The sequence below is a fragment of the Zea mays genome, chromosome 4 (assembly GCF_902167145.1).
Source record: "Zea mays cultivar B73 chromosome 4, Zm-B73-REFERENCE-NAM-5.0, whole genome shotgun sequence".
NCBI classification, from domain to species: Eukaryota; Viridiplantae; Streptophyta; class Magnoliopsida; order Poales; family Poaceae; genus Zea; species Zea mays.
Window position 1 is genome coordinate 14,034,254 of NC_050099.1, and position 24,735 is coordinate 14,058,988.

At 45.3% G+C, this 24,735-nt stretch overlaps 4 protein-coding genes, 1 long non-coding RNA gene and 1 other non-coding gene across 7 annotated transcripts; 5 read left to right on the forward strand and 1 right to left on the reverse strand.

Moving 5' to 3' along the window:
- Nucleotides 1-2,648: 2,648 nt before the first annotated feature.
- TRNAA-UGC (transfer RNA alanine (anticodon UGC)) lies at nucleotides 2,649-2,721 on the forward strand. Its single transcript has one exon. It is a non-coding gene; the product is annotated as a tRNA-Ala (tRNA).
- Nucleotides 2,722-2,929: 208 nt separating this feature from the next.
- On the forward strand, nucleotides 2,930-4,188 carry LOC100282476 (uncharacterized). Its single transcript, NM_001155385.3, has 2 exons — nucleotides 2,930-3,381; nucleotides 3,538-4,188. Exons 1-2 carry the CDS (start codon nucleotides 3,041-3,043, stop codon nucleotides 3,956-3,958), a joined length of 762 nt encoding a protein of 253 aa, NP_001148857.1. The 5' UTR covers nucleotides 2,930-3,040; the 3' UTR covers nucleotides 3,959-4,188.
- Nucleotides 4,113-12,076, reverse strand: LOC100191365 (uncharacterized). Of its 2 annotated transcripts, none has more exons than XM_035966608.1 (16): nucleotides 11,786-12,076; nucleotides 11,272-11,368; nucleotides 11,055-11,152; nucleotides 8,154-8,309; nucleotides 7,846-7,923; nucleotides 7,641-7,772; nucleotides 6,962-7,042; nucleotides 6,330-6,398; nucleotides 6,157-6,246; nucleotides 5,459-5,603; nucleotides 5,333-5,391; nucleotides 5,125-5,220; nucleotides 4,978-5,045; nucleotides 4,783-4,882; nucleotides 4,615-4,671; nucleotides 4,113-4,525 (listed from the first exon to the last, which is right to left on the reverse strand). In XM_035966608.1, exons 1-16 carry the CDS (start codon nucleotides 11,855-11,857, stop codon nucleotides 4,370-4,372), a joined length of 1,554 nt encoding a protein of 517 aa, XP_035822501.1. In that variant the 5' UTR covers nucleotides 11,858-12,076; the 3' UTR covers nucleotides 4,113-4,369. The 2 variants fall into 2 exon arrangements, with proteins under 2 accessions (XP_035822501.1, NP_001130271.1); NM_001136799.1 differs by having other exon boundaries at nucleotides 4,126-4,525; nucleotides 5,303-5,391; nucleotides 11,786-11,940.
- Nucleotides 12,077-20,506: 8,430 nt separating this feature from the next.
- LOC103652848 (uncharacterized) lies at nucleotides 20,507-20,735 on the forward strand. Its single transcript, XR_565109.2, has 2 exons — nucleotides 20,507-20,548; nucleotides 20,647-20,735. It is a non-coding gene; the product is annotated as an uncharacterized lncRNA (long non-coding RNA).
- Nucleotides 20,736-21,657: 922 nt separating this feature from the next.
- LOC103655112 (probable methyltransferase PMT9) lies at nucleotides 21,658-22,917 on the forward strand. Its single transcript, XM_020551991.1, has 3 exons — nucleotides 21,658-21,705; nucleotides 21,804-22,024; nucleotides 22,650-22,917. The coding sequence occupies exons 2-3, from the start codon at nucleotides 21,882-21,884 to the stop codon at nucleotides 22,915-22,917; spliced, it is 411 nt and encodes a 136-aa protein (XP_020407580.1). The 5' UTR covers nucleotides 21,658-21,705; nucleotides 21,804-21,881.
- Nucleotides 22,918-22,919: 2 nt separating this feature from the next.
- LOC118476881 (tRNA methyltransferase 10 homolog A-like) lies at nucleotides 22,920-23,938 on the forward strand. The gene is made up of 2 exons (XM_035967196.1): nucleotides 22,920-23,077; nucleotides 23,498-23,938. The coding sequence occupies exons 1-2, from the start codon at nucleotides 22,940-22,942 to the stop codon at nucleotides 23,618-23,620; spliced, it is 261 nt and encodes an 86-aa protein (XP_035823089.1). The 5' UTR covers nucleotides 22,920-22,939; the 3' UTR covers nucleotides 23,621-23,938.
- The last annotated feature ends 797 nt before the right edge of the window (nucleotides 23,939-24,735 follow it).

A 24,735-nucleotide genomic window follows, 5' to 3' on the forward strand; every position in this document is an offset into this window, starting at 1 on the left:
GGGCCATCATTACCCAACCCCTAGCTCGCTCAGGCTACGGGGGATAAGACCGGCGTCCCATCTGGCTCGCCCCGGTAAACAAATAATGATGGCGCCCCGCGTGCTCTATGACGACGGCGACTCTCAACCCCTTACGGAAGCAAGGAGACGTCAGCAAGGACTTGACAGCCCCGACAGCTGTCCTTCCGCAAGGCTCCAGCGCTCCTCCGACGGCCACGACATCACATGAACAGGGTGCCGAAACCTCTCCGGCTGCCACGACGGCATGTACTTATGGCTCTAGCTCCTCTCTGCTAGACACGTTAGCACACTGCTACATCCCCCATTGTACACCTGGGCCCTCTCCTTACGCCTATAAAAGGAGGGTCCAGGGCTCTCGTACGAGGAGGTTGGCCGCGCGGGAGGACGGACCGGCGCGTATAAGGCTCTCGCTCTCTCCCACGCGGACGCTTGTAACCCCCTACTGCAAGCGCACCCGACCTGGGCGCAGGACAACACGAAGGCTGCGGGTTTCCCCTTTTGCCTGTCTCCCTTTTCTCCCCTTCATGCTCCGTCTCGCGCCGACCCATCTGGGCTGGGACACGCGGCGACAATTTACTCGTCGGTCCAGGGACCCCCGAGATCGAAACGCCGACAAATGCGTACCAAAGTAATGTGATAGATAAAAGCTGATGATGATAGATATAAATCCGATTCATATCGATAGCGAATGTGACTGTAGATATAAGATATAGCCTACAAGGTTACCAGGGCCGGAACCAGCCTAACTACAGTTGCCTGATGTAGCGCCTGATGTAGCCTGCTTTGTTTGGACTGAACTGACCAATCATTTCATGTGCTTAGAGGAAGTTTGTACGTGTGCCGATTGCTGAAGCATAGTTACTCCCGAGGATTTGTGTAACACCCCGTCCAATCCCTGGACCGGCGGTACTTACTCCTGGCAGCTCTTTAGGATCATATATTGTCCCCACATACCAACACAAGTCTTTTGTGCGCACTTTGTCCTCACTCATGCGCACCCGAGAAAACTTCCCGGTCGGTCACCCATCCCAAATTGCTCCAAGCCAAGCACGCTTAACTTGGAGGTTCTTTCAAGATAGGCTTCCGAAAAAGAATATGCACCTTGTTGGTATGATTACACTATTAATTCTATTAAGCCTTGGGCCAGGACATCCCATCCCAGGGGCCAGGATATCACAATCCACCCCCCTTAGAAGACCGACGTCCTCGTCGGTCAACCCCAATCCAGGAACCTCCCCTCTTGGCCACGTCTGTATGTCTAGTGTCGTCATATGCCATGCCATGTGACCACTCCGGGCCCAGATGCGCCATGCGCCATATACCCGAACCCCCTAGCCCACACACGCCCGTGAAACCGCGAGGGTCGGCTCTGATACCACTTGTAACACCCCGTCCAATCCCTGGACCGGCGGTACTTACTCCTGGCAGCTCTCTAGGATCATATATTGTCCCCACATACCAACACAAGTCTTTTGTGCGCACTTTGTCCTCACTCATGCGCACCCGAGAAAACTTCCCGGTCGGTCACCCATCCCAAATTGCTCCAAGCCAAGCACGCTTAACTTGGAGGTTCTTTCAAGATAGGCTTCCGAAAAAGAATATGCACCTTGTTGGTATGATTACACTATTAATTCTATTAAGCCTTGGGCCAGGACATCCCATCCCAGGGGCCAGGATATCACAATCCACCCCCCTTAGAAGACCGACGTCCTCGTCGGTCAACCCCAATCCAGGAACCTCCCCTCTTGGCCACGTCTGTATGTCTAGTGTCGTCATATGCCATGCCATGTGACCACTCCGGGCCCAGATGCGCCATGCGCCATATACCCGAACCCCCTAGCCCACACACGCCCGTGAAACCGCGAGGGTCGGCTCTGATACCACTTGTAACACCCCGTCCAATCCCTGGACCGGCGGTACTTACTCCTGGCAGCTCTCTAGGATCATATATTGTCCCCACATACCAACACAAGTCTTTTGTGCGCACTTTGTCCTCACTCATGCGCACCCGAGAAAACTTCCCGGTCGGTCACCCATCCCAAATTGCTCCAAGCCAAGCACGCTTAACTTGGAGGTTCTTTCAAGATATGCTTCCGAAAAAGAATATGCACCTTGTTGGTATGATTACACTATTAATTCTATTAAGCCTTGGGCCAGGACATCCCATCCCAGGGGCCAGGATATCACAATTTGTTCGGTTATTTTCAATCTATAGATTGGAAGAGATTGATACGTATTGAGAGAGATTTTGACTTACTAAGGATTGAAACCCTTTAATCACCTTCAATTTATATGGATTGGCATAGAAGGGAAGACCCCTCTCCCTCCCTTTCAACTACACTAGTTACCAATGGCACAAATCTCGTAGCATCTGCAGTGGCTACCAATGGCACAAATCATGTCTTGTATCGGGCGACAAAACCGCTAGTCACAAGAGTGCTGAGGCCAAAGCTGAGAGACTGGAGACGGCAGTAACGAAGATCCAAGCATTGTTGCCGTTTCAAGAAGACCTCTCCCTGATGATACCGTGGAACGCAAACCTGATGCGCGTTATCATGGGAGGCGACACCCAAAATCCTGAATTACAAAAACATTATTAATTTAATCACAGTTAAAAATTACAACAAGGGGATGTAGCTCAAATGGTAGAGCGCTCGCTTTGCATGCGAGAGGTACGGGGTTCGATCCCCCGCATCTCCAAACTGTTTTTTACCCCCCTTGTTTTATTTTTTTTACCTCTTCTCCCTCATTGTCACTTGGTCAGTACTCAGTACTACTCAGGATAACTGTGCGGACGAATTCGATTGCGTACCGTCTAAACTGACAGCGCAAGTGTTCGTGCGGCGGGAAAATTTCTGCAGTTTCATTTCTCGTTCGGAATATGGTTACCGTTCCTTTTTCTTTTTGTACATGTGGCCATTGGCTAAGTGAACAGCGACACCTCATCGCCTCGCCCTCCTACCACGACAACTGGAACGTGCGAGCCTCATCACCTCCCGACTCCCCTCCACGCCTTGGAATGCTGCCTGCGCAGACGCTAACACACACGTTTCCCATGGCAGCGTCCACGGCCTCGCGCATCTTCACGCCCTTCCTCCACCGGCACCAGCGGCGCACGAAGGCAGTCGTGGTCGCAGCCGCGAGCCCGCCCGACGCCGAACCGACTCCTGCGACGGCGGACGGTGCAGGGCCGGGGAAGAAGAAGACGGTGGACACCAGGATACACTGGTCCAACCCCGACGAAGGGTGGGTAGGAGGCAAGGCCAAGAAGGAAGGCGACGGCCGCGGCAGCAGCAAGAACGAGCCGTTGGGAGGGAGGTTCGCGGACCTCATCAACAACGCGGCCGAGTCTCACTACCAGTTGAGTTCATCTCCAATCCATGCTCATATGTCCTTTTGGATTGCCGTCCAGCTGTACATAAATTTGTAGAGCTCTGTTCGAGACACTGTCATCATCATGTCAATACTTTGTTACTAACGGCGACACATGACTGAACTGCAAAATCTATCACCCAGGTTCCTTGGCATAGCGCCAGAGGCGGACATCGAGGAGATCAAGACGGCGTACCGGCGGCTGTCCAAGGAGTACCACCCGGACACGACGACGCTGCCGCTCAAGGTGGCGTCGCAGAAGTTCATCCGCCTGCGAGAGGTGTACAACGTGCTGAGCAAGGAGGAGACACGGCGGTTCTACGACTGGACACTGGCGCAGGAGGCCGAGAGCCGCCGCCTGCAGCAGCTCAGGTCCAGGCTCGAGGACCCATACGAGCAGGACATCATCAACTACAAACCCGTGCCAGACATGGTTGACCGCCTCGGCGGCAAGAACATGAAGCTTAGCGATCAGGCCATGACTGCGCTCACCATCGATATCGTTATCATCATCATCTCCATCTGCTGCATCATCTATGCTGTTTTCTTCAAGGAGCAGTACTGACAGCAGCATACCAGCAACAGCAGCAAGGTTGCAGGAGTGTACCATAGACAGAACATTATAGGTAAATTAACTGATAATGCCCTAAGATTGTCTTTTGGGATGTTATCATGCACTGCATCATGTAATGTCCAATAGAATAAGGTAGGAACGACGATTATTCATGGTTTGTTGCCAACAATCCTATATTTGCATAATCAAATCATAATTCCAGTATAAATCTGTGACATCATAATTTATTGCGTCAAATCAAAAGACAATCTGAAAAGAGGGCAAAATTCCCTAACAAGATATCTTGTGCTCTTGCTGTACTCTACTTGGAACTTGGTTAAATAAGTGAGATGGAACTGGAGGTAATCTCCCATGCGATACATGAAACTACAGCATGGGTTGTAGGTATCAATCATCTAATGCCTAACCTTCACACTCAATGATCTTGACAACAGAAGAATCACCAATCTTTTCAAAGATTATCAACCTGTCGAAAGGCTTCACTATGCCAACCGACCGACCATAGCTCATCGCAAGTTTTATCCCATACTCTTCCTTTGTTAGCCCACCAGTTTCGGCCTATTACAGAGTTTTAAGCATTCATGGTTAGCCATATGTTTTTTTACATGTAACTCTAATGTTAGGGAAAAATACAATTGCTTACATACCTCATCAGTACTCCCCATCAAAGGGTACACGCCTCTCACTGCGAAACATTGTCTTGCCTGAAAGTGGTTTAATAATGGTTACACATTCGAGTTTGCTGGTCCTGCTTCACGACAACCAGAAAACTAAGGAAGCATGAAACTCAGCAGAATCATAGACATACAAGTTACCTGTGTTGTGCCATAAGAACGCCACTTTGATGGATCGGATCCTTCACGTGGGAAGATAACTGCTAAAATTGGCATTGTTGGCCTATACTTGGCAACTAACCTGTGAACAGATAAGCATAAAATGAATTGATTGCTCCGTATGATGGAAATGTGTCTAATGGTGTGCTGATCATGAAATGAAATAAAGGGGAGCACCTCGCAGCTCTCCCTGAGAATGTGAACACAACAATGGCAGCAGCTTTTACTTTGATTGCAGAACCAACCTAAAAACCAAGTAATGGTTAACTGATGTTCTATAAATTAGAAAGCTTGTGTTTATTCCAATGAATTGATAGTATTTACCGCTGCTGATGCCACAGATTCCTCGTGGGGCATTGGGTCACCTACATGCCACATTACTTTCTTGAATTGAAGCGGCTGATTATACACAGTCTCAGCCTGGAGGATTTACCATTGATTAGTCAAGTATTTCAGATGGTTGAATGGTTCTATTACAGTTTCTTCTTAAATAGAAACATACTTCTGCACATATTCTCCCCACAGTACTCACTGCATCAACAGGATAAAGCCCTCGAAGTGTCTCCGCACCAAGCAAAATGCCATCAGTGCCTAGAGACCAGCACAGGAAATAAGAATGACATTCATAAAATGATAGAAATGTAGTAAAAGTGTTCACCATCTAGGACAGCATTTGCAACATCAGTTGCCTCTGCACGGGTAGGGCGTAGATTGTCAATCATGCTGTCCACAACTCTAGTGATGATCACAGGTTTACCCTCCAAATTGCATTTATGAATAGCTGTCTTTTGGAACATGAAAACCTGAAGTGTCAAAAGTAACATGTTATGACAGCAAGAATGATTTGTGTAAACTCTGCACAGGAAAGTAAAGGTTGTGGCAGTATTTACAGGTGTTTCTTTTACCCGTAAGAACTAAAGGTGTAATGGTTTGAGGAATGAGGTGGTCCATCATCTTCCTACTTTGTTTTCTGTATTGTTTCATAGAATACAATAAGTTGATGCTCCACCACATCAACCTCACAAGCTAATAGTTAGTACAAGCATGAAGAATGGTGTGATTCCACCAAAATTCAAGGGATGGACTCATGGTGTACAACCTCATCTAAGATGCAGTGGTTCCTTAAACAAAAGACACCCTAAATGAGTCACTTAAACTTTGAATAATAAGCATGTCAATAACACAATTTCAGACCATAACGTTGGAGACTCTTATATTTATACTGTGTAAGTGTGCATTGTTTAAGAATTGCCATACTTGGGCATCATTGATGTACATGAACGAATATGGACATATTTGATAAAATGGTAGGGATATACAGGGTAATTTGGAATTTTATACAAGATTAGAACTTACGTTTTCTGGAGGAAGGTCAATACCCAGGTCTCCTCGAGAAATAATGATACCATCTGCCGCGTTGAGAATGTCATCAAAATGATCCAAACCCTAACATGAAAAGCACAATGAAATAATCAGAAAAGCATTGAAACAAACTGGTGCCAGTATCTTCATAAAAGCATGATGTTTACCTCTGAATTTTCAATCTTCGCGTATATTTGTGTGTCGGGAAGGGCGTGTGCTTGTAAAAAGGCCCTGAGCTGCAAATCACAAAAATATCTGAGATCAGCAGTCTACACCCTCCACACTTTCAAATTTTACTTCGATAACTCAGGTACAGCATGCCAAGAAAACAAGGACCAAAAAGTTTATTGTGGTGCCAAGCCTATGTGCTCAGATGAATTGAGAAATAGTAATGCATTGGTATAGCATTCATGATATGCCATGAAGATCAAACAAAAAATTGATCAACTGACAACATATCATTAGTTTTTATGTGCAAGCATTTATGTTATCTTCTCTTCAACTATTTACCCTATGTGCTTCAATTAACTTAGAGAAGCATCTGTTTTATTGATTATCTTCCAGTTCGTGTGAATAATGGATGCTCGTTGAGTAACACTATAGATTGAATATGTTCATACTTTGCAAATACTGCTTTATTGCAATTTGATTTTTGTTAAAGGAAACATCAGATAGATGATACACTAGACTAAGAACTTAAGAAGGAACCATAAAACGAATACCAAGAAGTGGGAAATCAGCTATAAAATGGATGTTTAATTCAAGCATAAGACTGGGGAAAATAGGAAAGAAAACCCACCTCCCTGACATCTTCAGCAGAGCGGGTATGGGAAAGTGATATAATGTCAACACTGTTACATGAACCCCAAGTTGAAATGACCTATTGCAATTTGCAAGCAAACTGTACTCAGGACAACCTTGGAAAGATAAAATAGCATAAACATGAACATATACAAAGACATGTGCCTTAAAAATACGACATGGGAATAAATAACAAAATGATTTTTCTAGAATTCAGTATACAACTATGAGAATTGAGAAAAGTGATTTGATGAATCGGCAATTAGAGATTGCATTCACAAGCAGATTGAAAAAACACATCTTTACAAGTACATCACTTCATCCTATATATATGTAGCATGATATATTTGTCCACATGCAGAACGACCACAGAACAAATTATTTAATGTGAAGTATATTAATTGTCACAGCTTAAGAAGAAAATGCACATGATTGCTTCCAAGAAACCATAAATATCTCTAGTCGAGTTTTGGTAAGAAAGAGCTTCAAAAGCATAGTCGAATGGAAATATAAAATAATAACAAAAGACATGCAATCGAACTATGGTTTCTATTGTTCAAAATAAGTTACTAGCACAATCTTTTTGGACAGAGAACATGTAAAGTAAAAAGGAATATTGTGTTGTGGCAATATAAAACTCAATATTATGTAAAGAAATTTAAAGATGTCTGTGTTACATGTTTATCATATTCACTCAAAGTGGGCAAATTGATGTGAACTTGTGAAGCATGCAGAGTGAATATGGGGCCGTCAAGTGTAGCTGCATTCTTCACTAGACAATTTACATTTTCCCCAGAAGTTTCCACAACCTGCAAATTGTAGCATATAAGGAACACATAACTGCAAAATATCGTTTACTTGAGAAATTAAAAATCCACATACTTCTAGCCAGACAGATGTTGTTTCACTTCCTGTGAAGAGATATTGGCCCATAAAAAGAGTATCACCCTTCTTCACAGCCTGAATTCACAGAAAGGGCAATACGGTTAAATGACCCATCAAATAGATACGACAGAAAATATTTAAAAATACTTTTTACTGATACGACAGAAAATTTAATTAGTTTCCTACTACCACACAAAATATCCTGAAATGATATCAGAAGTCACAGAAAAACAGTGGAAACCCATCAAATAGAATATGGAGAGAAAAATAATAACACATTTCATCAATCCACATTATTCACTTACTTTTGCAAGATCACCAAACTTAATTGGTAGGATCTCAGCAGAGAGAGCTTTACAAATATCTGGAGTTATGATAACATGATTCCCAGCTTTCAACTCAATTGGCTCACCAGTGGAATTGTGAACCTGAATTTCTGGACCAAGAGTATCCAACATTACCTACATATAGTAAATCAAGTTAGATGTTGATAAGATATGCCTCTCAGCATAGTCTCAACAGTGGAAAAACAAAGGCATTGTGTATCAGTCTAAAATGCACATAAAGCTAACCAAAATGGAATAATGAGAAGGCCTGCAAACCCAAAAGGAGAAAGAATGACAGTTCTCTAACTCAAGAAAAAATTGCAAGGAAAAAAATACATGGGAGCATAACCCAAGCAAAACCTTACAGATAAAAAAAAGGCATGTACAGCTGTTATTGACTGTTCTTTTATTCTTTTTCTCAAGCAATGTTTCTTTTTGCGCACCTGTAGAGCTCAGGCTAAAGGGAAACATATATAGACCTACAGTCAAATTTTGTTTCCTTTTTATCAGCTGATATACCAGCTGCCCACTGGTGAAGAAGAGAAGGATGGCGAAGCCCAAGAGGAAGCACCATGCTGGCCTACGAGGGAGACAAGGGTACAAGGCTCAACCCGTGATATCTTGGTTTGGTCCAAGTGGATCAACAAATGAACCGTACTGTGAGGGCATATCAAATATGCTCGTCCGTTGCTACGGATGAATAGCACATGGAATTGATCATGTGTTGATCTTATTTTTATATTTTATTTTTTGTGACGAGTGTTCAAATAAGTGGAGACACAGATGACTTTCCAATTAGAATAGTACTACATCAAGGATCAGCTTTGAGCCCTTACCTTCTTGCCTTGGTAATGGATAAGGTAACAAAGGACATACAAGGAGATATCCCTTATTATATGCTTTTGCGGACAATGTAGTACTAGTTGACAAAAAAACGGGCACGAATAAATAGGAAACTGAAATTGTGGCAGGAGACTATTCAGTCCAAAGGTTTTAGACTTAGTAGAACTAAAACTGAATATATGAGATATGACTTCGGCACTACTATATATGAGGAAGGAGAAGTTAGTTTGTAAGGTTAAGTAATGCTCACGAAGGATAGCTTTCGATATTTAGGATCAATGCTATAAAGAGACGGTGATATTGACGAAGATGTTAGCCATAGAATCAAAGCAAGATGGATAAAGTGTTGTTAAACATCTAACATTAACATTATATATGACAAGAGAATACTAAAGAAGCTAGAAGGCAAGTTTCATAGGATGGCAATAATACCTGCTATGTTGTATGGAGTAAAATGTTAGCCTACAAAAAGACGACACGTTCAGCAAATAATGTGTATGTTGCGTTAGATTTGTGGACATATAAGGGGTTGAGTCTGGAATGATGGTATGTGTGATAGGCTACACGTAGCACCAATTAAAAAAAAACTTGTCTATACTGGTTGAGATGGTTTGGACATGTCAAACGAAGAGCTTTAAAAGCACTAGTGCGTAGTGAGATCCTAAGGCACAATTGCAATGGATTATTGGAAGAGAGGCAGGGAATACTGAAGCTAACATGAAAAGAGACAATAAAAGGAGACTTGAAAGAATGGAATATACCTAAAGATTTAGCCTTGAATAGGTGTACATGAAAAACGACTATCCATGTACCTGAACCTTGACTTGTGGTTTTTGTTGGGTTTCAACTCTAGCCTATAGCAATTTGTTTGGCACTAAAAGACTTTGTTGTATCTTTTGGATAGTTAAGATTAAAGAATACCCTATGATCCTGTTAGGAATGCAAGTACCAAATACACAAAAGTTCAATATATACTTACATGGTTATAGACATCATTGTTTTTTTTTCCAAATTTTTATGTAACAAATGGATCTGCTGCATTATATTGATGTTCCGTGTAAGTTTATCAAATAATTTAATCATGTAATCTGTAGCATTTGGTACATTTATGTTTCTAATGTTGGGTTTCACTCCTTGATTCAATTACTGCTGAGGTGCTGATTATATTTCCATAGAGAAATCAAAATGATCTGAACACTTGAGCAACAAACTCTCTCTCTCTCTCTCTCTCTCTCTCTCTCTCTCTCTCTCTCTCTCTCTCTCTCTCAGACAAAAAGTAAAATTACAGCATGGATCCTATTGAAGCTTTTTAGGCCAGATATTCAAACTAGAATCAAGAATTTCAAGGAATAAATGCAGGCACATGTTGTGATGGGTCCGGTCTATTGAAGTCTCCTTTTCACAAAAGAATTGAACTACGCACATTATTTCTGTGTAATAAAATTATATCAATTTATAATTAACTTTGGGCTTTCCCGGCATCCCAGGTATAATATATATGCTAATCCAAAACTACATATATTAAACTATAGAAACTATAACTGGATAACATCAAAATTATTTTTTAGCGTCTCTGCAATTAGATTCATCCACAGACACAAAATCACCACAGGCTACCTCAAAGATGGCACCGCCAAGCCATAAGTTTTCTAGTAAAAGCTGAACTCAAATGAAAAAACCATGTTATTTTCAATCTGTCTTACACAAGAAAACTAATATAAGAAAACCATCAAATAAGTTGGAAGCGAGTCATTTGGATATTTCCCGTCTGCTGACAACCCAGTAAGAAATTGCCCAGGCAAGGCAATGTTTGCAAATGAAAAGATACTTCACCAATCATGTATAGATATGTTAAATAATTATATCTGAAGATTTCAGGTATAAGTTGACAGCGGGTCATTAGGAAATTTCCTTTCTGCTGACAACTCAGTAAAAAATTGCCAAGGCAAGGCAATGTTTGCACATGAAATGATACTTCACCAATCATGCCCAGGTATGTTAAATAATTATATCTGGAGATTTCAGGAATCAACTTACAGGGCACAACTTCTTCACATTCTGTGCCGCTTTCCTCAAATTATCAAGGGTCTCCTGGTGATACGCAGCATCCATCCATGAGAAATCAAACCGTGCAACTGCAAAACAGAACATACACATGTCACAATTACTGTTAATATTAATTAGTAACCAACAATATCAAAGTTAGTCTAATTGCAAATAAATGAGGATACAAATAAAGTTGGTGAACTCAAACCTGACATTCCAGCAGTGAGGCATTCCTGAATAATCTCAACCGAGTGTGAATTGGGCCCGAGCGTCCCAACTATCTTGGTGAGTGATGGGAATACTTTCTGCACAGGTGCACACGACAAACAAATCAGCTGGCCAACGTCGTTAATCCTCAAGACCAAGTCAAATCAAAGTTCCATTACAAGTGATCGCCCAAATTAGCGCGTACTGAATAATCCCAATTTCACATCTCACGCCATTCCGACAAAATCCACGCTTCCACAGATAACCCCCGTTGCGAGCACGCACTAAACACAAATCACTCAAAAATTGGCCTGCCTCAAATTCGGCAAACCCGGCACTCCGCCCGACTCTCCGGCCACCAAATCAAACCCGGCCAACCGATCGACCAAACCAAACAGACTACTCGCCACACCGGCCGTGCAGAGTGCGCAAGCGCTGATGCACACGGGCGCCTAAAGCGCGAGATCCATCAGGGGCGGGGAAATATAGAGAGAAATGGAGGCAGCGACGGTTACAGGCTTGGCGGGGGAGAGGACGGAGGCGAGGCGGAAGGGCTCCTCCAGGAGCATGTGGCTGGCGCCCTGCATCTCCCTCCTCCTTGCAGAAACCTTCCCCTTAGGGTTTTGCCGGCTCCGAGTCTCCGATGCGATCGCCTCGCGGCTCGAGAAAGACGAGGACGAGAACGAGAGAGGGAGAGAGGAGCGGACAAGGCGTAGGGAGAAAGAAAGAAACCAAGCGAACACGTGGCGGTTCGATTTGCGTTTTGAATCCCTTGGACGGTTTGAAGCGACAAAGACCGGTTTGGGGTGACGGTCTGACTGGCTTGAGGGGGGCACTAGATTCATGTCTTCCTCTTTGCGTGCGGCGTTTCACTAGGGGGGTCCGGCCCACCATCAGTAGGTTTGAGTGTCGGGGTAAACAAGTCAGACGTGTGAAAAAGGTTTATGGGCTGGTTCGCTGGGGCCATCCAGGCAAAGGATGCGCGCCGCGTAGCGTTGAATGGCCTATCGGATGGCAGGGAGCTTCTAGTGACGCGCGAAAATCCATGCAGCGGGTGCAGTGCAGTGCCGTGTGGCGAACTCGGAACTCGGATACCGCCTGCTTGTCCTATCGTGTCGTGTGGCCTACCTGGATGAAATCGACTTCAAGATTCAAATCATACTAATACCGTGATACGATGGACAAAATCTCTTCCATGTCATCCAAACATATATCAATCCTTTAGATATCATTTAAAATTATATGTTTCATTCAAAGCCATTGGTTATTTTCCATCCCTTCGATGTCATTGCCATTACATGTCGCTGTTAAGTGGAGCATGTGCCCACGTGTCGTAGCCGGTAGGGTGGGCATTTTAAAACCGAAAACTGAATCCGAACCAAACCCGAATTGTCGGTCTATTCTGTTTTCGAGTTCGGGTTCGGTTCCTATATGTGCTATATTTCGGGGTATGGGTTCGGTTCCTAACCTTTAAAACCTGAATAGACCAAATAACCCGAAATATAAAAAAACTCATAATATGTGATGGTATTATTATATGATTTATGAACTTATTAGCTAGAAATAATGATATCATATTAACAATAGTATATATATCTTTGTATGCTAATTTTTATAGTCACTTGTTGTAATAATAGTACTTTCAATTAATTATTCATTGTATATATTTTAACAAAATATACTAGTCTCTCTATAATTCGGGTCTATTCGGTGGACCGAACCGAAATTGTGAGTCTATTCGGGTTTGGTTCCTGTGGGGACGGATATCCCCGGGTCCACTCGAATGCAAGAAGGCCTCGCGAAAGGCTTTGGGCCTATTGTCTCGCAAGGCCGTCCCTTCGTGGGCCAGGGGAGAATTGCTGGCGGAATGGGCCGACGCGAGGAAGAAGCAGACTTAGGCCCAGGCGGCTCGTTGGATTTAAGCATTATCCACAGCGCTGATCCGATTCTCCCGCGCAGCGCCCTCGGACGTCAGAACAAAATAAGGATAAGTCGGCAAGATTATAGGAAGATAAGTTCAGTCAGTTCACTATTACTTAGGTACACATCGTCATCATACACGCATGTAATACCACACGGTCAAGTATATAAGGCCTAGGGCTAGGGGTACCCCATCAGAATCATCGACCATCTACTTAGCCACTAGCTTTTCTCCATACAGGAGACTTCCCTTGTAACCTACCACATAAAAGATCCACGCCAGGAAGTAGGGTGTTACGCATCTCAAAGCGGTCCGAACCTGTAGAAAATCCTCTGTCATCCCTCGTACATCTCGCACGAACCATTGAGTTACAGTCAACAAGACCGTCCTACCCAAAAGCGTCGCGAGGGGTAACCCCAGGTCTGCGGTCGGGCTCCAAACACCGACAGCTAGGGCGCCAGGTAGGGGGGTGTCGTTGATCCAAGCTAGCTCAATGGTTGTCACTTCCTAGTGCAAGATTGCTCTCCGCCCTGGATCCGTATTTTGCTTCGGGACCATCTCGTCCGTAACAGATGAGAAGGGAATTATGTACCGCATAGCGGATCCACCGGAGAAGAAGCCTTCCTCGGAAATCTCCGAGAAAGTCGGAACGAAGCAGCGAATAGTGCAACGTCCTGCGCCCCAGACGAAGACTGTCCCTTGCAAGTCGAGAGCCGGGAATTCACTTGCCCGAAGAACCCCGTTGCTCACTTCGCCCACAAAGGAGTGGACACGGATTACAAGGAAAAAGGAAGCAAGCAAGGTGGAAGCTTGTCAAGTTATCCTTCTGACACCTTCACCCTCAAAGAAAGACGGAAAGGAATTCATCACCGCAGCAACTCCTTTCTACCCCGACGTCCTCTTCATCGGGGGGAGATTGGAGTCATCTCCCATCTCTGACAACGAGCCAACCATGCCAGGGGAAGAACCTCCCCAGCGAGAAGCTTGGCGACGGAGGAACAGACGCTAGAATATTCGGCGACATCACGAGGCTGGGGAACGGGACCTAGCGCAGCCCGTATCCCAGGATGATGTCTCAGAAATAGGAGAAACTCCTGATGAACGAGTCTTCAGATAAAGGAGGAATTCTTGCCGACGTGACCGCCGGCAGGCTCAAGACCGAGATCGAGAACAAGCTGAGCATGATGCAAGGTTACGCCGAGAGAATCCTCTCTTCGCTCGAAACCTAAACCCTGACTTTGCTCGTGCAATGAACACGCCGAGTGAAGTCGGAGGAGTGTTGGCTCGGATAGCTGATGGCATCCCGCGGACTCTAGATGCTGAGGGCTATCGGCGACTGCTCACTCGGGCAGCTAATCATCTTCTACCCCTCGCTCGGCCTTCGAGCGATCTGCGGCACGCCATCAACAGTCGGCGAGACGCACGGAGTTCCATCAATGCTTCGCGCGAACGACGACACGAAAACGAGATAAGGCGCCGGGAGGAGTACGATCGGGACCGTGGCGTCCTGGCTCGAAGTCGCGCCACCCGAGTTGAGTCGGCAGCAGCCTCAACTAGTGACCCGACCCGGGGACGATCGAGACGGCACATCAGCAACTCCCCTCCCCGGGACCGGCACCACGAACGTCGACAGGAGGGCACATGTGGAGTATCCACGCTTACTTCGCGTCTTAGGGCCATCCAGTGGCCCCCAAACTTCAAGGTCTCCAACGTCGACAAATATGAGCCTAAGCAGGACCCAGGAGGCCGATTGATCATCTATACGACCGCCGCTCGGACCGCTGGGGCAACTGAAGACATGATGACTGCGTACTTTCCCATCGTTCTCGAGCAGGATGCATTGCAGTGGCTGCGACACCTGCCACAACACTGCATCGATGACTGGAGCGACTTCATTCGGTGTTTCATCGCCAACTTTCAGTCCCTCTCCGACAAGTCGGCGCAGCCATGGGACCTCAAATCCATCAGGCACCAGGGAGATGAAACACTTCGGTCGTACCTCAAGAGGTTTCAGACCATGAGAAATCACATCCCCGAGGTCACTGAGGCAGCAGCGATTGAGGACTTCTACCGGGGATCTAATGACTCAGCCTTCATCCGAGCCATACTGCAGAAATCACCGACCACCTCCGAACAGATGTTTCGAGAAGCGGACCTCTACATCACCGCTGATGAACGGGCTCAGGACCTCATCGGGGGAGCAAAACTTGCGCCACCAGCACCGCGGCGCAACGCGAACCAGCAACCCGACAAGCGTTGGGAGAAGAGGCCCCGTGAAGAGGTCCACGCCGCCGGACCACTCGTCTCTCGTGCCCGAGGTGCACCCCGTGGAGGCGAACGGACACTGGATGACATCCTCAATGCCCAGTGCACGTATCACAAGGACATGCGCCATACCCTGCGGAACTGCAAGACCTCAAGCATTCCGTCGGGAATGGCCGACCGTTCCAGCCTCTACCACCTCGCCCACCACGAGGAGGGCCTGGCGAGCCCAGGCAGCCTCAACAATAGGAAGGGGGAAGGGGTGGAGCATTCTCGCGCGTCGACAGAAAGATCAATGTCATCTTCGGAGGACACGGGTCGCAGGAGAACAGAAGGCAGCAAAAGCTCAACGACCAGTGCTCCAGCTCCCTACCGGTGGTCGGAGTACCCGATCACCTTCAGCCGAGCGGATCAATGGCTCAACTTCGACCATTCGGGCAAGTACCCGCTCCTCGTCGATCCAGTGATCCGAGAGAGCAGGGTAAAGAAAGTACTAGTGGACAGGGGAAGCAACATCAACGTTACCTTCCCCCGGACGCTCCTGGGCTTGGGGGTCGCACTCAAAGACCTCACCAAGTCAGACACCCCTTTCTTTGGCATTCTGTCGACCGAAGGGGAGTACCCGCTTAGGCATATCTACATGCCCGTTACCTTTGGAACTCCGCAAAACTACAGAACCAAGTTTCTGAGGTTCAAGGTGGCGAGTTTCGACTGCGGATACAGCGCCATCATCGGCAGCCTAGGATTGGCGAAATTCATGGCCATTTCGCACTACTCGTACATGATATTGAAGATGTCAGGACCACAAGGAATAATCATCGTGCGCACCTACTTCCATGGCGCCGCAGAATGCTTTCGGGGAGCTATCCAGGCAGCCCTCACTACTAGACCGCCACCAACTTCCTCCACGCAGGCGAACACAAAGCCTGAGGGAGGCCTCGCAGTACCAGCGAATGAAGCTCAAGCCATGACCTCTATGCGGCCGACTGAGGAGACAAAGAGGATCAACCTGGGGTTCGTCGATGAACGCAAGACCGCCATCATCAGCTCCAGGCTTGACAACAAATAGGAAAGCGCGCTCATCCAGTTCCTGCAAGATAACAGAGATGTATTCGCATGGCAACCTACGAATATGTCGGGAGTCCCAAGAGAACTAGCCGAGTACAAACTGAAGGTCTATCCTCAAGCAAGGTCGATTCGACAAAAATTGCGTGGTTTCACGCCTGACAAGAGAGACGTTATTCGCGCCGAGTTAGCTTGCTTAGTGGCAGCAGGGTTCATTAGAGAAGTATTGCATCCTGAGTGGCTAGCAAATCATGTTCTTGTACTCAAAAAGAATAAAGTGGATTAGCGCATGTGCGTCGACTATACTGATCTCAACAAGCATTGTTCGAAGGATCCCTTCGAACTCCCTAGAATAGATCAAGTGGTTGATTCAACTGTCGAATGTTCTATGTTGTCCTTCTTAGACTGCTATTCTGGATACCATCAGATCAGCTTGGCAAAAGAAGATGAGGAGAAAACTACATTTATTACCCCATTTGGAGCTTTCTGCTATACCTCCATGTCGTTCAACCTCAAGAACACGGGAGCGACATACCAGAGAGCTATCCAAACCTGCTTAGTCGATCACTGGGGCAAGCGAGTGGAAGCTTATGTCGATGATGTGGTAATCAAAACAGAAAACTCAGAAAACTTCATTGAATATTTGGAACTGGTCTTCAACAGCTTGAGGCGATATCGGTGGAAGCTCAATCCAGAGAAGTGTGTCTTCGGAGTACCGGCAGGAAAGTTACTCGGGTTCATTGCCAGCCACTGAGGAATTGAAGCCAACCCAGAAAAAATCGAGGCCATCATGAGAATGGAAGCGCCGATCACAGAAAAAGGTACAGAGGCTTACTGGATGCATGGCAGCCCTGAGCAGGTTCATATCAAGACTAGGCGAAAAAGGCATGCGATTCTACAAACTGCTCAAAAAGGTGGACAAGTTTGAGTGGACCACAGAGGCACATGAAGCTCTAGAGGCACTGAAAAAGTTCCTGACTACGCCACTAGTACTCAAACCACCACGCTGAGCCACACCCGAATCAGCCGGCAGAAGATCTGTTGTTATACATATCCTGCACGACTCATGTGGTAAGCACCGCGTTAGTAGTCGAGCGGGTGGAGGAAGGACATACATATCCGGTGCAACATCCGGTCTACTTCATCAGCGAAGTTCTCGGACCCTCAAAAATGAAGTATCCCGAAGTTCAAAAACTACTATACGCGGTAGTTCTAACCACTCGCAAGCTTCGTCACTACTTTGACGACCACAAAGTCATAGTAGTCACCGGATTTCCAATAGGGGACATTCTTCACAACAAAGAAGCCATCAAAAGGATAGCCAAGTGGGCCTGCGAGCTGGGAGCTCATGACATAGAGTTCCGACCTCGCACGGCAATAAAGACTCAAGCACTGGTTGACTTCGTATCAGAGTGGACTGAGCATCAAGTCCCAGACAATCCGGAGGCTACTGAAGTATGGCGAATGTACTTTGACGGCTCGTTGAAGCTGCAGGGAGCAGCTGCAGGAATCCTCTTCAATGCTCCTAGAGGAGAACATCTCAAGTATACCGTCTAGTTATTATTTCCATCATCAAATAATGCAGCGGAATATGAAGCACTGATCCATGGGTTGAACATCGCCATATCACTAAGCATTAAGAAGTTGATGGTATACAGAGACTCACTAGTGGTCATAAGCCAGATAAATAAAGACTAGGATTGCTCGACTGACTCCATGGGCAAGTACTATGCAGCCGTCCGAAAATTGTAGGACAAATTCGAAGGGTTGGAGTTCCACCACGTGGAAAGAGACTGCAACGCAGCAGCAGACGCATTGTCAAAGCTGGTATCCAGTCGGGCCCAAGTCCCACTTGGGATCTTCGTCCAAGAAGTTTCACACCGAGTATTCTCTCAGATCAGGCAGAAGAATGCAACACCTTGAGCCAACCAGAGTCGGATCGCAGTGACCGGAGAGAGCCTATCATCAGGTACATCTCTACTATCCTATAAGGCTCCAAGGAGGGCGTCCACCCTGACTCACCGTGCCCCCGCTCCCATCATCCCCGCTGAGATGCCAGCCAAGTCGCCCCGCGCCGCTCCATTCTCGCCTTCACGCCCTGCCTACGCACCCTGTCCCCAATCCCTCCGTGCACCCCCACTTCGCTCGCTATGGCAAGACTACCGCGGCCGCCCTCCACCCCCGCTTCGCTCGCTATGGCAAGACTACCGCGTCCGCCCTCCATTTAAAGGGTCTGATTTGTGGACATCGCAACAATGGAGGTGCTCCATCCTCCCAGGCATCTCCGTCGGCGACGGGTACTGTCCATCCTGCCGCGCCCCACCCGCATCTTACATGCCCCTGCCTCTGTCACCAATGACGCGCCAAACATCCTCCCCACGGCGGCGGCGCCGTCGACTGCGCCCTCCTTCCATCCTCGCTCCCACGTCTCGCCCACGATCCACCGGAGCTGCGCCCGCCATCCGCACTCCGCATATCGTGCCGCCCTTCCATCACTTCCTCCTTGCCTTCCGTGCCTCGCGAACGCTCTTTTCGGCCGTCGTGCAGCTCTCGCTCTCGGCCGCCTCTAGCGTGAAGTTCCTCTGTCTCTTCTCCTCCTCCCGGCGCATCGGGCTTGCCTTCCAGCTTCGCCTCAATCCACTCATCGGTGACTCCGACTGGCTCGTCATCGACGAGGCGGAAACTGAAGCGGAGGCGCCTATGTCGGTGCTGACCTACCACAAGTAGCTCCTTGCCGCCACCTCCTACCTCGACATGCTCAACGATGCCTCCCGCAACCGCCCGTACCACCTCGCCATCGATGCCACGGTCATGGACCCTACCTTCCGCGTCATCGACATTGGGTGAGCCGTGAGCCTTCGTTCTGCTTCAGTTTCAGCTCCCCAAAGGTTGGATTGGATTTGGCTCCAGCTCCTAAGGATGATAATGCTCAGGTACGATTAATCCAGATCTAGGACAAGGTTCTAGAGGATTTTTTGTTCACCTTTGGGTTGCTTAAATGTTCATCAGTTTCACTGTGTTTTTCTGTTCTAAATTCATGAACTGAAACATGCATGTTTAGAGAGGCATGCATTCCATCAGTTTGACTGTGTTTTTCTGTTCTAGAATTTCATGAACTTGAAACCTGTTTAGAGAGGCCCTCAATCAGTTTGACTGGGATTTATTTCTACTCTAGAAATTTCGTCGCACATTTAGCGATTCTTTGAGTACTGTATACTATTTATTATTGTGTTATCGTATTCAGTAACACTTGATTGACTATTACGTTGTCTATTAACACTTGACTGACTATTAATCCTTACCACTTTACCAGCCCAGCAAGGATGAGTAATTGAGGATCCTGCTAGAAGGATAGGATGAAAACACACATGATGCAGGCCGTCGTGACTAAGTGTGAAGGTCGCGCGCAAAGCCTTTGCTGTTGTTTTGTTTCCGATGTTGGCCGTGAGCAGACAAGAGCGTAGACGAGGATTCAAGTCTTTTTCTGATCACAAACTACCATATATGCTTTCTACTGTACTTTGTATTCTGTGTTGTTGATGGGTTATCAACTACTGGATCTGCTTGTGGTCTCTGACCTTTTATTGTTGATGGTGGGCGAAAGAAATTTCCAGCCCAAACATGAAGAATCCACTGGTGGTTTTGCTGAGTGGCCTCATCTTCTTTCTCCTCTTTTATTTTATTTTATTTTATTTCAATGACATAGATTCAAGCTGGATCTTGCCCTGGCAATTGAACATCAATCAAACATGCAGCAGGATTAACTACGTGATTTCCTAGAGGTGCTACATCTTCAGCCTAATCACAGCATTCTGCCTGCAATTCAGAAAAGCCCCCAATATAAAAGCTCCAGCTAGAACTTCTAAGGATGATATTATGTGTTTTGTCATTTTGTTCACCTTATTTCTGAACTCCTTAGGATGCAAGTAAAACTCAGCCTGCCAAGAGAGCTGCTTCAAAAATGGAAGATGAACCAAGTGATGACTCAGTAACGGTTGATGATGAAGAACCTCCTCAAAAGAAGCAGAAGGTGTTGCAAATACTCTAACTTGTTTATTTTTCTTTGCACATTTTCATTATTTTTCTCAGAATGTTCCATTGTTCACATTGTATTTCTTCTGTTAATAGGAAGCACTTTCAGCTGCAAAAAAAGAAAGCAGCAGTGAGGATGAAGATGACAGTAGTGAGGAAAGTTCGGATGATGAGCCAACAAAAGTTGAAGAAAAAAGGTACATACAAATTCTTGGATGTAGGCAATGTATTATTAATATTAACCACTATTAACTAGATGCTTTATCAGGCTCCAAAAGTATCAGAAAACATTGGATCTGAGGATGAATCTTCTGAAGACGAGAGTGATAAAGACAGTGAAGAGCCTCAGGCATGCCATCATTTAACACCTCAGGCATGCCATCATTTTTGTTTCACAACTCAAAAGTAAAGGAAAACACTAAAAGTATGCAGGCGGTATGAGGGACACATTTCTTGGTCAGTTTTTTCATAAAGATGATAGTTTTTTTTCAGAAATACTTGTTGAGTGCCCGTGAGTTGCTACGGAAATCATATAAAGTTATGGCATCTAATAATGTCTCAGTGATTGTTTTCTTCGGACATTTATTTACGTGATAAAATATCGACGTCTATGAGTGGTAGTTTTACTAATTTGAGATTGACATTCATAGAGTTTAGGTACAATAGCGGACCCACTTAAGGTGTCGAGCATATTAACCTACTTGGACTATTTATAGTTTGACCTGTCTACCCATGGCAGTGAGTGCCAGTGACTGAGAATCTAGATGAGTGAACGCTGGTGCTGTATCATTTGTTGTTCTTCCGCAAACTGATGGGGTTGCAATTTGATATAGTTTTTTGGGCATGTTCTTCTCAAGTCTGTTTGTCTGGACAAGTTATGGCATGACTATAATAGCTAGAAAATTATTTCTTCTGAAAATGCAGGTTGATGTCAACTGCGAAATGAGGACCTAAGAATCGATAGTTCGATACCTACAGATCAGGTGGCTTTGCATGTCAGTTTGTCAATACAACCGATAGTGATGTTAGGATAACTCAGATTCCAACCAGAATCGTTGTTTCAATCCAAGATAACTTCCTTATTTCATACACATTTGGGTTCATACGCGCCTGGAAGAGCTTGGAATCAGTTCGAACAATTTTTCAGAGGACAATGTGAGTTAGTAATTTAGTATGAAACATCAGCGTTTTGCAATATGGGCAAACATAACTTCCTGGTGGCGATCTATTTGACCTTGAAATATTGTTTGCAGGAGATTTGGCATTCTAGAGTAATTCAGTACTGGAAGCACTTGAAGTTCGAGATACAAAAGGATTCCTTTCGAAACGTTATGGATATGAGTGCTAACCTTGGTGGATTTGCAGCATCTCTGAAGAAAAAGAATGTCTGGGTAATGAATGTAGTTCCTTTCATGAAATCTGGAAAGCTGAAAATTATATATGATCGTGGTTTAATGGGGACTACCCATGACTGGTAAGGTTTTTTTGACATACTTCCCATCTATTTTTTTACTGTTTCAAGGTGGAATTTGCATCCCTAGAAATTAGAACTATTACATTTGTTTTGTCTTGTGCTATACAGATAAGAGTTTCATTGTGACTATAGTCTGCAATTAATTATCCATAAATAAATTCACAAATTGTTTTCTCATGGTTGTCCATATAAAATTCTTAACTCGTGTGGAAGGGGGTGATATTATCTTGTTTGATTTCTAAGATGCAACCGCGTGTAAACATGGTTTTCAGAAATTGATGTAGTTTGGCTGTCATATTTTGGAATATGGATGTAGTGTTTGAGCCTTGAGGCCAATACTTCTGCCCATTATAAGATTACCTGTGTTGTTATTGTTATTATAATTAAACAAAACCGAGAAACATGGGTCCTCGCAAAAAAAATGAGGCCTGTCAACATATCTGATATAGGTGCCCCCATTCTGTTGCTTCTTTCCAGTTTTTAAGACCATTCTTTTCATTTCTAACCTCTTCACTACTGAAGAAATTTCTTGTGCATTGTCCTGTGTGTCTGTGTCTACCTTACTTCCCGTTACACAGGGCTGGCTGATGCTAATTTTCCTTATTTATATCCTGTTTAACTGAAGGTGTGAATCATTCTCGACATACCCGCGCACCTACGACCTCCTTCACGCCTGGCTCCTGTTTTCTGAGATAGAGAAGCAGGGATGTAGCCTGGAGGATCTTCTGATCGAGATGGACCGCATCCTAAGGCCTTATGGTTACGCCATCATCAGAGACAAAGTTGATGTCGTTACCTACATCAAGAAACATTTACCAGCGCTAAGGTGGGACGATTGGACGTTTGAGATGAGGCCTAAGAAAGATGCGCTCATGAAAATATACATCATCTGAGACAGTGCTTGATGATCTAGACATGTCGAAAATATACATCATCGGTGGCCTAGTGGATCGAAACAGATGGAAGGGCATAACACTGAAGAAGTCAGCTGAGCAGGGAATTCAATCTGCAAAGCTTCCTATTGGAAACTACCTAAAAATGTCAAGTTCTCAGGTGACTGTATAACCGTTTGGACCTTTCATATGAAAATAAAATGTTAACTCATCTTTCAATAACCTTGTGTCTGAAGGCATCATCCTCTGTTTCAAATTTGTTTCTGTACCCACTATATTCCTTTGAAATGTTCCAATATGCCCATATATTGTGGTGGCGTCTTGCTGTGCGTTTTGCTGCTTTTCTGAATATTCAGACTTCAATGCACACTGGACAAGTGAGCGCAATGTATTTATATCTATGCTTGTTATAAGGTACTGCCACAAGTTGTCAGATTATGTCCATTGAACTGTCTGAATATCTTGCTATCTCATTTGTTACTTGTATTCATGAAAAAAGTCTTTTGGCTTTAGAATATCTGATTCTCTGGAGTAGTCTGTACTAAGAGTACTGATCTCGTGTGTATCGATAACCATGCAGGTTCTTACAGTTAACCAAGTGTTTGAGATAATGTTGAAGTTTGTGGAAACAAGGGACTGGAAGACGGCATTCTTCCATGTGATTCCACAAAGGAAGCGAGGAGAAGCTGAGACCGGAGATTAATGGTGAAAGCATTCCTTTAAAGACTTCTCAAATCCTAATGTGCAATTTCACTTATGAACATGTGCACAGTTTTGCCTCCTCGCCTTTCTTGTCAACCTACTAGTATTAGGAGCTATGCAAAAATGTTCTTCATGCTCTGAATGACTAAACCCTGCATTTCTATGCAACGCCATGCTCAGTTTTAGATGAGATCCACTTCTCCGTGTTTTCGGCTCCGTTTAGCCATTGATGGTTACCATCTGCCTTCTTTTATTGAGTAATTTGTGTGCCGTTGCAACACACGAGCATACGTTGACTCAAATAGAATTTTGCGTATCATAGAGATGTTTGTAGTTTTGTATCTATGTTTTGTACTAATTTTTAACCCCCGTAGCAACGCACGGGCACTCACCTATAAAAAATGAAGAAGAACCGGATGATAAGGCTGCAGCAGAACGCATCGCAAGACAGTCGACCCACTACACCCTCATAGGGGGCACACTGTATAGAAGGGGTGCGACTGGAGTCCTCATGAAGTGCATTTCCTCGACTACTGGGAAGCAGCTATTGGATGAAATCCACGTCGGACAGTGCGGAGTACACGCAGCATCCAGAACTCTGGTCGGGAAGGTTTTCAGATCTGGTTCCTATTGGCCAACAGCGAAGAGTGATGCTGCCGAGTTAGTCCAGAGATGTGAAGCTTGCCAATTCTTATGAAAGCAACAACATTTACCAGCACATCAGCTGCAGACCATCCCTATAACATGGCCATTTGCATGCTGGGGGCTGGATATGATCGGACCTTTCAAGAAAGCTCAGGGAGGCTGTACTCATGTGTTGGTTGCCATTGACAAGTTCACAAAATGGATAGAGTATAAGCCCATCGCCTCTTTAACCTCAACCAAGGCAGTAGAATTCATACAAGATATAATATTCAGGTTTGGGATACCAAATAGCATCATTACCGACCTAGGATCCAACTTCACCAGCTCTGAATTCTTCGACTTTTGTGAGCAACACAACATCCAGATTAAGTATGCATCCGTAGCGCATCCAAGAGCCAACGACCAAGTAGAAAGGGCCAACGGAATGATACTGGAAGCGCTCAGGAAGAAAGTGTTCGACAAAAATGAAAA